This window comes from Berghia stephanieae, chromosome 2 (assembly GCF_034508935.2).
Source record: "Berghia stephanieae isolate SIO BIC M18660-M18661 chromosome 2, UCSD_Bste_1.3, whole genome shotgun sequence".
NCBI lineage: Eukaryota > Metazoa > Mollusca > Gastropoda > Nudibranchia > Aeolidiidae > Berghia > Berghia stephanieae.
The window spans coordinates 95,616,508-95,634,533 of record NC_088361.1 but is presented as its reverse complement, the minus strand read 5'-3'; the positions used below and the strand labels follow the sequence as shown (position 1 = coordinate 95,634,533).

The following is an 18,026-nucleotide window of genomic DNA, read 5'->3' as shown; positions in this document are numbered from 1 at the left end:
AACAAAACACAAAATGTCTTTTTGGATCCTGGACCCGTTTAACCAGTTAACTCCTGTGCTCTGGAAAGAAAACTATCTACAAATTTGTTCAGAAAACTCAACCTTCAAATTATATTGATCGATTTATATGACCCTCATCTTAGCAAAAACTATCAAACCTGTGACCTCCCAATATTTGAGAGTTTTTGTCAAGATGGGAGTCGGTCATTCAAATCGCTCGATTCTTGAAGGACGAGTTTTCTGGCCAAATTTTTAAATTTGTGTCTTTCCGGAAAACAGGGAGTTTACTGGTTAAAACCCCCTTTTTTATAATTATTATTTTACCGTCATGGTATCATTACTACTGTAGTCCCAGTATTATTCCGCTGTCCGCCATTCATTCTAAGACACCTTTTCAAACTGATTTTTGTTTGCTCTTTTGTCGTCATTGTACGGGAATTTTTATCATTATTTTTTTTTTTTTTGGAAAGGCGTTAATGAAAATGAGAATTGGCATTGGATTCTTTTGATGACATTGGACAGGAGATTAAAGGGGGAAATGGACACAGTATGGACAATGAACACACACGTGCACGGGTGATAATTTACAATGATATGTCATTGTTGTGTGTACATGTGTGTTAATTAGGCGTGTAATTCCATGTCTAACATTTTGATATCTATTTTGTTTGGCGGTGGTTTATGTGATACCAAGTGTGTGTGTGTGTGTGTGTGTGTGTGTGTGTGTGTGTGTGTGGCATGTAACTCCATATCCAATGCTTTGATACTTTGTTTGGCGATGCTTTATGGAATAGCAACGATGTGGTTTTTAATACATGTTTATGTTGCATTAAACGGTGATGTTCTGATTTGTTTATGGTATGAGTTAAACGGACGATTCAATTCTGTAGTATCATGAATGAAGTTGAAGTCACTCAGCTCTTTTATAAAAGTTATTTTTAGACGTCCAGTTGGGTGATTAGATTTTATTGAATTATATCAGCCAGACTATAAACGTTAAAGGTTACACACAGTTTTGTATGTTGGCTCGTGTGATCTGGCGTGTAAAACTTGCGAGTACTTTACTTATATATATATATATATATATATATATATATATATATATATATATATATCGGAAGCGAGAAAAAAAAACATTGGAAAAGTTTAGAAGCCAACAGACTATAAATGATGCAAGTCTGAAAATTTCCCACAATCAAACCCATGTATTGATATTTATGAACACGATTTTTCAAAAGTACATGTTGCACTTTTACCATCTCGAAGACTTTGGACGTAATAGGATTCAATAGTCTGATGTCACCCTCCGCCCAGCAACGAGCAGCTTGGTTCTAAACAAAGAAAATCGGTACTTTTTATTCATCATTCTGGCTAGAACTTTTTCACATGTCAAGTGATCAGAATGTATAAATGTCAAAACATGATCGAACCTCAGACCTCCTGATTACCGGTCAGACGTGCTGCAACCATTACACCACAGAGGTTCCCGATTGTTGGGACACTTTCAATTTCTATATTTCTCACAAGGGTACCCGTTTTACACTGTGCGTGAACCCTCGCTTGCATCACACACATGTTCAGACGTAAGTTTAGATGGAGACTTTTGATATCGTGATTTTTGAACGACTTTGGTATAACTTGTATAGATTCTTAACCAATGAAGGAATTTTGATGAAAATAAACAAGTATTAACAACAAGTTTGCAATGTTTTTTTGCATTGTAAGATCTTGTATTTAGTCCCCATCATAACCAATATAAATTAATCACACGTTTCATATTTGTGTCTATAAATTCAATTATCAGCACTAAGTACATCCCAACATAATGTGCGGCTATGTGGTCTTGTGGTATGACTCTTTCGGATCGGAAGATCCTGGGTTCGACCCTCGCTGGGCGCATAGTTGAGTCCTTGGAAAAGGCTCGTTACTCACATCCTCTCACCGTACTCAGGTGTAAAATGAGTACTTGGCCGTTAACACCTTGTCTCTGCCAGAAAAAAAAAATGGAATATCGCCTAACAGGCGCAATGTCTCGTCCTACATGTTACGTGTTGCTGTTGATCAGGGACCTCATGTAAAACGCTTTGAGCACGTTTAGTGGATATTGCGCTATACAAAAGCTCAACTTTTGTTTTCTTACATGTGGGCTACAAACTGTCTCTATACTAAGTCTTTTCATGTCTACTTTCATCATCATATTCTTCATTATAATGATATGATGTAATGTTAACACCCCTTTGTTTGACAAAGTCGCAACCCTGATGTCACTGACTTACCTGACAGTTACATCTGCTTACCCGATACGCTTGGCCATTTCCCAATAGAAACAACCAGATTTGATTGACAAGTTGGTCGATAGGAATTTATTGTCGTCACCGTTTCAGGCTATGTGTACACCTACACAACTGTCATAGGATTAAAAGATCAAGAAATTGAAATTGAATTCAAAAGGGCAATGGATTATATAAAACAAAACCCATGGAATAATAGAACCTAGAATACATCTACTTAACTTTAATCTAGAAGGATCGTTTGTTAAAACAGTAAAATGTAATTATCGTTAAATTTTTTGCCTACGTAATCTTCAGGAAGTGGAAAGAAGTTGTTGTTGTGTGTATGTTTGCTTGTGTGTTCGTGTGTGTCTGTTAATAAATGTTAAAAGACAAAGGAACATAATATATATATATATATATATATATATATATATATATATATATATATATATATATATATATAAACTGAGATAATACCAAGTTTAGTTAGAAGGTCAATTTTAAAAATAAGAAAAATATCTTTTACAGCTATTCAAGTTGAAAAAGTATGAAATTTGAAAAAAAAGTTGTTGGATACCATTCCTATACATCTGACCATAACTTCATGAAAAATCACCCGATTTACTTCAAATACAGATTTAAATTCTTTGGTGACCATATTCTTTCAGAAAATGAAAAAAACAAATTGCAAATCCTAAATTTTCACCTTCCGACTGATTATGTCATGCACTGACGCAAATATTATATAAACGGCTATGTGGTCTTGTGGTATGACACTCTCTTTCGGATCGGAAGGCCCTGGGTTCGAGCCTCGCTCGGCGCATAGTTGAGTCCTTGAAAAAGGCTCTTTACTCACATTCTCTCACCGTACTTAGGTGTAAAATGAGTACCTGCCCATTAACAGCGTTGTCTCTCTCCGAAAAAATTGTAATTTCGCCTAACAGGCCGTCCTACATATTAAATGTTGGTGTTGGTCAGGGACAGTGATCTCTGTTGTGTAATGGCAATAACACCTAGGACCTATCAGGAGGTCTGAGGTTCAATCCCGAGTCGAGACAGGCTGATGTCTTAGGCTTATCTTTTCTAGTATTTTCAGTTCTAATTTGTCTCGCAAATGCAATTTTTACGGCACCTAAATCGACATAAATGTATTGAACAACTTGCTCTCACAGGAAAGATGGAAGGTAAAAAGAGTAAAGTTAGACCAAGAAAAGCATACTTGAATAGTTTGAACAGCTGGGTGACAAAGAAAGAGAAAAGTAATATTCGTTTTTTAAGTTTGTCTGATCAGAGAGCTGAATGGCGTACCATGATCACCGATGTCTGAAAAGACTTGGTACTTGAAGAAAAAGAATTTGTCTCTGACTGTTCCATGCACACAATTTTCAAAATTTTATCTTACACCTGTGTCTGCTGCCTAATAGAACAGAGATGTGACGTCACAGCTTTCTCTCTACCGGTTCAAAACTCTTTGGAAAAAATAATTTGAAAATTGAGCTTTTATATAGGCGATATCCACGAAACGTGCTCAAAGCGCTTTACAATGGGTCCCTGACCAACAGCAACAATTAACATTTAGGACGAGACATGGCGTCTGTTTGGCGATATTACACTTTTTTTCGGACAGAGACAACGCTGCTGTTAACGACCAGGTACTCATTTTACACCTGAGTACAATGAGAGAATGTGAGTAAAGAGCCTTTTCCAAGGACTCAACTATGCGCCGAGCGAGGTTCAAACCCAGGTCTTCCGATTCGAAAACGAGTGTCATACCACAAGACCCCATAGCCGCACCAAGCACAAGGTATGTATCCAGTCCTCCACAGGACTGGTTTCACACTTCCAATGAGATTGGAGCCAGTATTTTGACATCACACTTTTGTTCCCCGTTTGTCACTGGTGTGTCTTACTGTTGTCTTTGTGGACATCAAGACTAAGAGTCCGATCTGTCCCTGATTGACCCCTGACCTTTCAAACTGGACTGTTCTAATGAAACATGTGTTGGTCAATTAAAACATCCCTAGTCCATCCCACTTCAATGACCAATACGGCACATCTTTCGGACACACAATGGTCAAACTATGGACACTGTCCACTTCTCAATCTGTGTCCTAACACCCCCCCCCCACCCACCCGCACTCAACTTAACCTTGATTATCTTGTCTGCTCTTTGTCCAAGCGGTCATCGAGTGTGGTCAGTAGAGGTGGATGTCAGTGACTTTCTGACTTATTGTTCCAGCTCCATTGTCAAGTCACGAACGGTTATTGTACCACGGCTTAAGTTTGTTTCAGGTGCAGTGTTGTCACTGTGTCTGTTTTGAACCCAAGCTATGGAATATTCAAGAAATGTTTGCAAACTCTTGACAAAAACGACACTTGCCAAAATGGGAAACCAAAGTTGATATAATATTGTTCTTGATACGCGAAGGAAAGAGCTGCCAAATGCATTTAAAACTATTTGCATTGAATGAATGGGCGGAAAATAACTGAAGACACCTCAGAAAAAAAAAAGACAAAAGAAAGAGAAAGAAGAGTATGCAAAAATACCCCCCCCAAAAAAAAAAAAACCCAAAAAAAACAAACAAAAAAAAAACAAACAAAAAACCCAACAAAAGACAAAAAAAAAACAAAAACAAAAAAAAAAAAAAAAAAAAACCCAGAAAACAAACACAAAAAAACCCAAAAAAACCCCGCCAAAAACCCCAATAAAAAACCCAAAGCAAAACAAACAAAAATAAACAACAAAAAATATACAAAAAACAAAAAACAAAACAAAAATAACAAAAAGAAAAACACCCCCCCCCCCCAAAAAAAAAAAAAAAACAAAACCCAAAAAACCCCTCCAAAACAGCAAACAAATAAAAAAAAGCAAAACAAAAAACCACGCTTAAGTTTGTTTCAGGTGCAGTGTTGTCACTGTGTCTGTTTTGAACCCAAGCTAAGGAATATTCAAGAAATGTTTGCAAACTCTTGACAAGAACGACACTTGCCAAAATGGGAAACCAAAGTTGATATAATATTGTTCTTGATACGCGAAGGAAAGGGATGCCAAATGCGTTTAAAACTATTTGCATTGAGAGAATGGGCGGAAAATAACTGAAAAAAAGACAAAAGAAAGAGAAAGAAGAGTATGCAAAAATACCCCCCCCCCAAAAAAAAAAATAACCAACAAAAAAACAAAAAACACCCCCCCCCCAAAAAAAAAAAACAAACAAAAAAACCCCCAAACAAACAAACAAAAAAAAAGATTAGGAGAAAAACCAACCAAATAAAAATATCAAAAGAAGTAAACGAACAACTTTAAGAGAATAAAAATAACAAACAAAATAAATATTTTAAAATTATGATCAATTTGTTTTTTAACTTATATATTTCTGATCTAGATAATTCATTCTGACATCCAACCAACTTGATGCGACAGGCCACTTTTGACCAGTCTAGATCTAAGCAGACACTATAAACTACTCATCCAAATCTAGGTAGCTATTCACACAAGGTCGTGGACAAACTGTGTGGCAAGTTGTTGCCAATGATGATGACCACGGGTCAGTAAACAGCTGTTGCCTGGTACAACACCGGTCACCCACACAATTGACCGCAGTCAGATATCACATCAAAATTCGTAACCAACGTCCTGTCCACGGGGATGCTCAATTTTGGACACAAAACCCCACCGAGATAGATAAATACCTTTCTTTTGTGTATACAATCGGTCAATTAGTAACCCCGTGCCCGTCCCCAAGGCGCGTTGTTGGTATCTCTATCAAGCTAATAATGTACACGGGGGCTACAAACATTAGAATCCCTGTCCATCTCAATTCCACTGCTACGCATGAGTAAGTTTGATGGCACCGCTTGTCAGTGACACAAAAATGTCGCTGTAATATCAGTTGTTATGGGCGATGGGTTCCTTTTATGTCTACTCACGCTGAGCGCGTAGGGATGGACCTTATTGAAAGGCACGGTGGGTGATCGGGTGTTTTGAGTGCTGACGTGCGGTGTTAGGTGAGCAGATCGAATCTTGTCCGGTGTCCAATAGCATCAAGTATTGCTGGGTACAATATTATCGTTTTTCTTTTCTTTTTTTTTTTTCGGTTCCCGCGTCCTGCTTACGTAGTAATTCTATAGGTGTGGATAGTGTCATGGGTGATGGGTTATCTACCACCCATGGGGAAATGGCGAGGGTTATGTCCCTTAGACCAAACAGGGCGTGTGCGCACGTCCACACATACACATACACACACACACACACACACACACACATATATATATATATATATATATATATATATATATATATAAAAACATACATACATACAAACAATATATACATACACACAACACACTCAAACACGCGCGCGCATACACAATTCTATCAATAACGACAATATTATGGCAGTTGACTCATGTACAAAAGGTACAAAGAACATGGCTATCATATTTGTTATGACGCAAAAGAATTGGTTTTACAATTTACGCTGACGAAAAAACAAAAAAGAAAAACACCCAAAAAATGCCACAAAACAAAATCACAAAAAACAAACAAAAAACAAAAAACAACCCCCCAAAACCCCCAAAAAATGAAACCAAAACAAAACAAAAAACAAACCAAACCCCCCCCCCCCAAAAACAATACAAAAACAAACAAACCTGTTAACATAATTTTGTCCTTGATTTTCATTTTACCTCATATTATGTCGAGCGATTTGAATTAGCAACAACCTGTCCAACATATTCTTATTTATGATAATTCAGCTGAAGAATTTTTGTCGTGTTGTGGGTCATTTTAAATGAATAGATCAATTAATATTTACCTTTACTGGACAACATTTGATCCGTCGCGTCAAGCCATCCCCCCCCCCCTCACCCCCCTATTTTATTTTAGTTTAGTGCTTATTCCTCCCAATTGTGTTTGGGTAACTGGATCTGCTACGTTTGGAGAGAAGTACTAGGAGATAGAAAAACATTATATCTAAAGTTCGGTGAGCAAAATTTACTCTTGTTCCTTTTACACTACGGAATCCGGGACAAACTTCGGCTCCGTTGACCTTGTGTCTTAGGACCTATTTCCTTCTCTCTGACACAACACTCGCCCTTGTACGCAGCATCCCTGATTACGTCTAGAGCTGCACATACGAGATGGAAGTCGGTTTGGACGAATTCAATCCCTTGTGGGGGCGGGGACTTACACTCCTCTAAGCTTGGTGAGAAGTTGCCAGGCTTTGATACCAGTAAGAGGAGACATTGGGTGGCTGCGAATCGGCTTCGGTCGAGGGGCTGCCTAACGGCAAGTGCGCTACATCGGTGGGGTCTTACTACCTGTCCAATATGTACCCGCTGTGGGCAAGAAACCGAGACGGCAGAGCATCTAGTCGAAAGGTGTGTTGTGACGATGCTACCCGGCGGATTCGCGACGGTGCACGAATGCGGACCGGACTTTGCTGATTGGGTGGTAGATAACCCATCACCCATGACACTATCCACACCAATAGAATAACTACGTAAGCAGGGCGCGGGAACCGAAAAAAAAAACCCCAAAAAAACACCCGATAATATTGTATCCAGCAATACCTGATGCAGGATTCTTTTTTATTTTTAATTGAAAAATTTGAATTGGTAATGACTGACAAAGCAGAATGAAAAATACCAGGGGAAATTTATTATCTCCTAAAATCTCTGTTAAGCTTTCCTTCCTATTAGGTGAGCAGATCGAATCTTGTCCAGTGTCCAATAACTAATGCTATTGGTCACCGGACAAGATTCGATCTGCTCACCTAACACAGCACGTCAGCATTCAAAACACCCGATCACCCACCGTTCCCTTCAATAAGGTTCATCCCCAGGCACACATAATATTAACAAACTCAAAAGTAAAATGAGTGGTGCTGAACTTAAGTTGATACTAACAACGTCTAAAATGGAAAGAATAGAGAAGTGCCAGAAAACATTGAGGAATTAAAAAAAAAAGATAAAAACATAAAACAAAGTATACCCCCCCCAAAAAAAAAAAAAAGAAAAAAGGGGGGAAAAGCAGCAGCAGCAGCAACAACAACAACAACAACAACAACAACAACAACAACAACAACAAACTCCCATCCTCCTGACTGTGGGAGTGGGAGGGATGTTCTATAATTTACGCCATCCGCCAATATTAAGAAAAAAACAACAACAAATCACCCCAAAAATTCAGCTTTATTCGACGAAGGATCGAACCTTAGACCTCCTGATCATCGGTCAGACGTGCTACCAATACACCACTAGAGAGGTTACCCGATTGTTGGGACCTACCATCAATGCTCTTGATTCACTCAATCCTAGAGATTTTTGCTTCTTTTCAAATTGGAAAAAAATGTATTTAAAAGTGAGCATGTGCATAAATAGTTTTATTCAACTATTATTAACATGCAAAATCTAAAAACATTAACTTTGATACTACGTCTATAATTTGTCTCAGAAAAATGTAATAAATAGGCATGGGGTAAAAGTAACCTGGGGTAAACTACGGATATATAACAACAACAACAACAACAGCAACAACGACATCCACAACAAAACCTCACCAAAAATTACAAACTAAAAAAAAAACAAAAACAAAACAAAACAAAACAAAACACACAAAAAATAAGAGGATAAAAGGAAAAGAAACCCCAAAACAACAAAGAACCAACAAAAAACAATCAACAAACATCGATATGACGTCAACAGTAAGCTACTTTAAAATATCTTATTCATTTATGAAAATCGGAAAGTAAACACAGGCGCAAATAATATTTCATGTTCAATCTCGACCTTTCCTTTACAAAGGCCAGCCTAGGTGAGTGGAATCAATTACTCTCTGAAGCAGAAAATTAATTAATTTGTGACAGTGGATTTATTACTTACAGGAAACGGCGGTACTCAGAAAAGATAAACTCATATCTAAAATTTTGGCCAAGAAACTCGTTCTTCAAATATCAATCGATTAAAATGACCCTCATGTTAAAAAAAAAACACTCTCAAACCTGGGACTTCGCGAATTTTACCTTGGTCTCAGGTTTGAGAGTAATTACCAAGTTGAGGGTCATTTGAATCGATCGATATTGGAAGGATGAGTTTTCTGGCCAAAAATTTGAATACGCGTTTTTCCCCCCCAGAGATCGGCAGTATAGAAAATGGCCGTAGGAATCAATACGATGGATGCCCGGGATGGGATGTTTTAATGATGAGTGGCATTCCAATCGGAATAAATGGTGACTTAGTAGTCGAGGAGTGAACACTCAGAGGGTTCTTACCTAGTAGGTCTCAGGTTTGATTCTCGATTCCCGCTAGGTGTTGGCGGTGTAAAGTTGAGACTATGAAAAACCATTTTACCCACATCTCTCAACGTATTCAGGTGTAAAATGAGTACCTTGTCGGTTACAGTCTAGAATTTGTCCAAAGATATTGTAAACTCAACTATCGTGTGCCATGTTTAGTCTTTCATGTTTAGTGTTGCTGTTGGCCAGAGACCTCTTGTAAAGCGATTTGAGGACGTTTATTGGATATTGCCCTATGATATAAGCTTAAGTATTTTTTTCATCTTTGATCTACGGATTTCATTTAACTCCTGACATGATGATGTCGTATATAACTCGTAGAAAAAACGACAACTTGTGACACATCGCCTCCTAACGGTATAATGATGGCGCGCTTTACAAAGGGTCCCTGAACAACAGCAACACGTAATATGTAGTAAGATACATGACGCCTGTTAGGCGATATTACATTTATTTCCGACAGAGACAACGCTGTTAACGGCCTGGTCATCATTTTTTGCCTGAGTGGTGAGAGAACGTGAGTAAAGTGCCTTTTCCAAGGACTCAAAACTATGCGCCGAGCGAGTCTCGAACCCCTGGACCTTCCGATCCGAAAGCGAGTGTCATACCACAAGACCACATAATATCCGTACAGTGATCATGCTAGTGACCTAGAAGATCAACTTGAAGGAGTTAGTTCTATGTCGTATCCAACTCGAGTTTGATCGATTCTAGAAGCGCCCGACGACGGTGATGACGCCAGTGATTTAGAGTCAAATTGGAGGGGCAAGTTCTATAGATAGTTCGGAGATGACGTCACTCAGGCCTTTGTTATTGTTTTTGCCATCCGCGTTTGTGAGTTGTTCTCACTAAACTGTATTAACCAGACTATAAAAGTTCATGGTTACACAGAGTTTGTGTGTTGGTCTGTTATACTTCCGGATGGCAATGTTGTGAACTCCTTGGCCAAGCGCATTCTATCTATACCGTACCCAAGTCCAATTTGGCCGTTTCTAGAAGTGTCTGACTACAGTAATGACGCGAGTGGTCTAGAAAGTAAATTGAAGGAGTTAGTTCTATACCGTACCCAACTTACTTTTCTTAGTTTGAGCTAAGATGGGTGTCAAACGAGCTTACCTTCACGATTAGAGTGAATTGATTTGATAAAAATCAAATATACAGCCAGGTTCTTTACGAATTTAAGCGTTAAAAAGAAGGAAAAAAAGGATTAATGATTACGTAAAATATTGACAAGACGATCTTAAGAATCATAATACTTTTTTTTAAATGTATCAGTCTACACAGTGGATGTCGTACGACGAGACAAGACTTCACTTTTAATAATAATTCAAATTAATTGTTTGCACAGAAAACCAATATTTTATTCCGAAGAATCTTCAAATTAATTAGTAAAAACTTTTAGAAATAAAACTATAAATAAATAAACAACAGCAAATCGAAACACCATGTTTGAAGTACACCGACATGTACATATATTATGCAGGTCTTACATCCGAATCCACTTATGGGCCTAGTTTAACAATGTTGTAATGGACTACAATTTGCATCAATTTTTGAGATTTTCATTTCCAGAATGAGCCCATAAGGAATTGGGTTATCAGACCTAGAAATAAGGGCACGTCGAAGTGCACCAGCTGGGTGTCTCAATTGGAACAACCGGATGTTTGAATTTGAACAACCGGGTGTTTGAATTTGAAGAACTGGGTTATTTGGTGGCAAACGTTTTCAAGATCTATTTCAATAAATATTTAGAAGAAATACATAGATATAGGTACTTACTTATTGATTCCAGATGTTGTTCAACCGCAAGAATTTCAAAACAAAACATATCATGAATTAAATATATCATGCATTTATTACTAGCTGTGTTAAATCAGAACTCAGCTTTCTGTCACAATTATTCATTCGCATTCTGGTAAAAAAAATAAACTTTAAAATAGAAGGTGAATACAAAAGGGTGTCCGAATTAGAACACTGTCCGGATTGGAGCACATCACCCTAAATAAGAATAAAGTTAGTGATCTAGAAAGTCAAAGTAATGAATCACTTAACATTTCTCCTGTGACAGTAAAAGAGTTAGAAGTAATTGAATTCAATAGTCTGATGTCACGTCGCCCAGCAACGGCGAGCAGCGTGGTTCTAAACAAAGAAAATCGGTACTTTTTATTCTTCATGCTGGCTAGAACTTTTCATATGTCATGTGATCAGAATGTATAAAAGTCAAAACAAGATCATATTTATAATGTTTTTCACCTCTGGATACACTTTTATGCTCGTCGGAGAAATATTTCATAAGGGCGTCCGCCATTTTCCCGATAGTTTAGAGCCAGTTACTAAGTTACCATGCGTCATTACGAGAGTAGTGACGTCATGACTGTTGAAGCCTATTGCTGAGTTAAAAAAAAAAAACCCCAACAGATCATGCATTTCAATGCTGTCTTGATTTGAGGACAATCTGGACTTGGGCTCTGTATGAATGGGATTCGTTTAAGTAAAATACTCACAACATATGTCTACCAGATGAGGGTAGCAAAACAGAAGCTGTGTGTAACCTTAAACGTTTATAGTCTGCTTGATATGTTTTAGTGAGAACTAACCACCCAACTGGCGGTATAAAAATAATAACAAAGAGTTGATGACGTCAACTTCATACATTCTATAACTTCATCCCAAAACAATCCAAAATGGGCAATCTGGAAAATGACCACTCCGCTAATAAATGCTATCTGATTATTAATTAAAATGTTTTGTGCCATGATTTGAAAGGGACACTATATATAATTTCCATTATTACAAAATCGCCCCCTTCCTCTCACCCATATACCCATTGTATTGCTGTATTGTCCACCCTCAAACAATATAATAAAATAGTATAATAAATGAGGGACAACCAACTTAATGATATTATAATAAAATGAGTTCTGTTGTTAGTATTATGAAACGATGCCATAAGCCAGACCTGTGCTATAACGAAATTAGTGAAATTTTAAAGGATATTTTGTTATATGCGGTTGATCGAGTTTGTCATTAGAATAGGTTCATATACGACGTTTAACGTGCATCTTTTTGCTTTCAAGACAGAGATCATACATTCCTCCCTAAGTCAATATAGTTGTGGTGCTAAAGTTGAGAGATATCTAATTCGTCCCTTGATCAAGTGTTTCGGTCCTTAACTTCTTATAGATAGAACGAAGATGACGTCACTCATGTCTTTGCTATTGTTTTGCCATCCACGTTTATGAGTAATTCCCACGAAACTGTTTGAACCAGACTATAAAAGTTCATGGTTACACATAGTTTTGTGTGTTGGTCCGTTATACTCCCAGATGGCAATGTTGTGAGCTTCTAAGCTAAGTGCAAACTATCTATAGATAGTATGCGCTTGGCTAAGAAGCTTATAACATTGCCATCCGGAAGTGTAACGGACCAACACACAAAACTGTTTGTATCCATGAACGTTCATAGTCAGGTTAATACAGTTCAGTTAGCATAACTCATAAACGCGGATGGCAAAAAAAAACAATATCAAAGACCTGAGTGAGGTCATCTTCAAACTATCTATACTTTAAAGGGGCTGGACCACACCAAGGTCATTGGTGTTTCAGTCATCGCATTTTGTTGACAATGGGGACACCAGAAACGTCCACATTATCTGTATTCGTTCATTAATTTGAAGCTTCTATTCCGTTTGAATATTGTTAACTATTTCTTCGAGCTTCAAGCAGCAAGATTTGTGATATTATTCCATCAACGACCTCAGAAATATGTACCTGTAGCATGGCGGATAAGAGCAACATATAACAGAATAAAATTAAAATTAAAATGTCATGACTTCAAGCCCAAGCACTTTAAAAAGCAGAAAGGTATCCAGGCGCCATGACCTTGGTGTGGTCCAGCCCCTTTAAAGTATAAGAAGTTAAGTACCGAAACGCTTGTTCAAGGGAGTATTTTTTCTATGAAGACATTCTGCTACAACTTTACCAGAGTTTCTTGTTACTTACGGCAAAAAAAAAAAACAAAAACAATGTTGTTCAGTAAATAAAAATTCTCTGTGTGTGAATCTTATATTTTATATCATTCTGATAGCGGATAATCGCTATAACGAAACAATAAATGTAGTCTCTCTGATTTTTTGTTATATCCGTTTTGGAGTGTGAGTGGTATATAAAGCAACCGCGATATGTTTAGTTTGTTCCAGTGTGAGTTAAATAAAGTACAGGGAAACACCACAAATAAATTGAAGCAATTGACATAATATTTTTAAACTGTGACATTCTAATTTTATTCACAAAAGGAAAGTATCTGATGTCAGACATTTTACTAGATTGTTGAAAAGCATAAACGTTTTTAATGAGCTAAATATAACAATAATGCTAAAACAACCATTCTTCTTCTCATTCCTCTCAGCCAGCAATGTTGAAGACGGGAGTTTTGTTTTGATGACTGTCCTCGCCATTGTTTTAAACTATTCAGCTATTCGGTGATACTCTAAAATAATTGTATTTTAGAATTTTGGTCAGAAAACTTGTCCTTCAAATATCAATCGATCAATATCACTCTCATCTTGTTATGACTCTCAAACCTGGGACTTTCATAAATTTGAGAGTTTTTAATAAGAAGGGGATAATTTTAATCGATCGGTATTTTAAGGACGAGTTTTCTGGCCAAAATATTTAATGCTTCTTTTTTTCTTTCTTCAGAATACGGCAGTATTGGTGCTGATGTATTTCTTCTAGCAGAGTGTTCCATCCAGTACTTTATTGTTTGGAAAAAGAAACATATAATTTTAAATCTCTGTGTTGTATGTAATCGTTCCAAATCATAACCAGTCTGGAAACAAGGGGAGACAATGACTATTTATTCGTTGATTTTCGCGGTCTTTTTACGCCTCGCTGTGTATTTCATAGTTCTGTCCGAAGCATACTCATCAAGCGAAGAAGTCGGCCAAGTTATAAATACAGGAATATTTCAAACTATACCAGGGTGCGAATATGCAATGTACAACAAAAAAGGAACTTTTCTGGAAGAAATGATTTCAAGAAGTGTCGTAGGATGTGGAATCCGGTGCCTAAAGACCAAAGACTGCCAGTCGTACAATTTTTATTCACTTGATATAAATTCTGGCACGTGTTATCTGTACTCAGCCAGTGCTTCTACGTGTAACGACGGTCTGACAGCAACAAACAACTGTAAATATCTGAGGTAAATGATATGGATCCCTCCGCGTCAAATCGGTATTCCAGTAGTCCCACAGAGCCGATAAAGCCTGAGTTTATCCCGGTTTTTATAGCGTGAAACGGACAATAGCAATTGCTTGCTATTCTTTGGATAGGACGCTAATCTATCGTAAAGAAAGTACTTTTTCGCAAAATCTAACTGAATCAGTGCTGGGTGGGGAGGGGTGGGTGGGGGTGGTGGTAAGAATCAATCTCGACTGCACCAGGGATCGATCATGGCCTCCCTGCGTGTGAAGTTAGTGCTATACCAACTGAGCTTTCGGGACTCCCATATTCGGTATTATCGGAATGATCTCGAGAACAAAAATTGACTACACAGTTCAAAAAGATCAGAGTGAGAAAATCTATGCTATTTTTCTTTTTTTTTTTTAAGTTGAAGAAACACAACTTTAAATGAAGGCTATTCAGTAGAGTTGTTTGACACTCGCCTTCTGATTGGCAAGGTTCTGGAATAAGGTCTGAGCGGCACATAGTTGAGTCTCTTTTGAGGCTATTTACACACATTCTCTATCGTAATCAGGTGTAACATGATTACCTGGCCGTTTATAGCGTTGCCTCTGTCGGAAATATTGTAATATCGCCGAACAGGCGCCATGTCTCGTTCTACATATAGTACAGTGTTGCTGTTGGCCAGGGATAAATAAAATAAATAAATAAATAATTAAAATCCCCTTTATTAATCCCCATGGGGAAATTTGTCTTTAGAGTCTAATCCAAGGGAAGACTGGAATAACCCAGGCGTCGGCCGCAGAGCAGCGCCACAAATCCAGCTAGGGCGAGGTGACTTGCTCAAGACCACACAGAGCAGCGGCGGGTGATCGAACTCGATACTTTTCGGTTAAAATGAGTACCTGGCCGTTAACAGCGTTGACTCTGTCCGAAACAATTGTAACATCGCCTAACAGGCATCATCATGCCTCGTCTTATATGTTAAGTGTTGCTGTCGGCCAGGAACCCATTGAAAAGAGCTTTGAGCACGTTTAGTGGATATTGCGCTATATAAAAGCTCATTTCTTTTCTTGGCGTATCTGTAGCGCGATGTTTTTTTTACAAGGTGGGTTGCTGGCCCAACGTACAACCCTCCACAATTTCTCATCCTGGACTTAGAACCGCAATGGCGGGTTTTTTTTAGACGACTGGTGACACATAATAATATAAGTAACCGACCGTGTTAATTTGGTTTTATGTCGGAATGAACAAAACGAAGAATTTGAGTTTGAAGGGCAAAAGGATCAGAAGTCCTTCAGAGCCATTAGACCCAAGGAACAGGAGCGTATCCCTGTTTCTCTGGTGTGAAACGGACAAGATCAATTACTCGCTACTGAACTCCTGTGGATAATACGTTAGTCCAAAGCAGCGTACTCTCCGCCAGATGAAACAGATTCAGCTACTCAAAAGGGTGCTAGGGGGATGGCGGGGGGGGGGGGGGGGGGGAGGGTTAGAAAAATAAAATCTCGATCTAACCCGAGATCGTCCTCCGGCCCCTTTGCGTGTGAATTGTCACTGCTCTACCAGCTGAGCTATTGGCACCCGCAGTCGATCAGAATTTAGAAATTTGTATTTTCTTTGGACTGGGAATCAAACCGAAATCACCTAAATGAATCCGGCTGTTTTAACCCAGGTCAAGCTTTAAATTAGTCCACACCATAATAATAATAATAATAATAATAATAATAATAATAATAATAATAATAATAATAATAATAATAATAATAATAATAATAATAATAACAATAATAATAATAATAATAATAATAATAATGATGATGATGGTGATGAATAATAATAATAATAAATAATGATAAATAATAATAATAATAATAATAATAATAAATAATAATATAATAATAATAATAATAATAATATATAATAATAATAATAATAATAATAATAATAATAATAATAATAATAATAATAATAATATAATAATAAAATAATAATAATAATAATAATAATAATAATAATAATAATATAATAATAATAATAATAATAATAATAATAATAATAATAATAATAATAATAATAATAATAATAATAATAATAATAATATACAATAATAATAATAATAATAATAATAATAATAATAATAATAATAATAATAATAATAAGTAAAGAAATAAATAAAGAAGACCTCGTCAGGTCCCAGGTTTGAGAATTTTGTCAAGATCAGAGACATTTTAAATCGATCGATATTTGAAGGACGAGTTAACTGGTCAGTAATTTAATAGTGTCTTTTCAGAGTACAGCGGTAAACTGGTTGATTAGGTACGTGTTCTAATTTAATCTTACGAAAATCTTAATTATGACCCAGCATGTCAAATCGGTATAATGAACTAGATGTTGAAAACTCATACCCACGGATATGAAGACCTGAAAATGTATATATAGATGTTCGACGGACCAAATCTCTGACGTCTCGATTTTCACGATCGGCGGATCAAAACTCTGAAGTCTACATACGAGTTTTGAGCACCATGTTTTATTTAATTTTGGGCGGATCAGACATCTAATGACAACGTTTGATCCGCCGAACATCAATATGAAAGAATACCACACAAAACTGAAAGAAAAAATACAAGAAAAAAAACCCCACTCATCAATCACCCCATTGCAATTAACACTCAACAATGATACCAAAAGATTGCCAAATATCAGACTCCGCTGAAAATCGCCTATAGACCTCAACAACATCAGAGACATGGCATCAAACAGACAGGAATGGGGATTCCTCTGCACAGAAATCATGAAGGCCGCTGTAACTGCAACGTTGGTCGACTGTGCCAGTGAACAGCTTTAAGTCAAGTCACTACTACTACTACTACTACTACTACTACTACTACTACTACTACTACTACTACTACTACTACTACTACTACTACTGCTACTACTACTACTACTACTACTACTACTACTGCTACTACTATTACTACCACTACTACTACGATTACTACTACTACTACTACTACTACTACTACTACTACTACACTACTACTACTACTACACTCTACTACTACTACTACTACTACTACTACTACTACTACTACTACTACTACTACTACTACTACTACTACTATTACTACAACAACTACTATTACTACTATTACCTCTCATACTTCTACTACTACTGCTACTACTAACTACTACTACTACTACTACTACTACTACTACTACTACTACTACTACTACTACTACTGCTGCTGCTACTACTACTACTACTACTA

At 37.1% G+C, this 18,026-nt stretch overlaps 1 protein-coding gene across 1 annotated transcript in view; it reads left to right on the top strand.

The window, feature by feature from the left end:
• The first annotated feature begins 14,564 nt into the window (after positions 1-14,564).
• The window catches only part of LOC144964055 (uncharacterized), a 6,083-nt gene continuing 2,621 nt past the window's right edge, over positions 14,565-18,026 (top strand). Inside the window, exon 1 of the mRNA XM_078897997.1 lies at positions 14,565-14,770. Within this exon, the coding sequence (XP_078754123.1) occupies positions 14,565-14,770 (206 nt within the window). The remainder of the gene's footprint in view (positions 14,771-18,026) is intronic.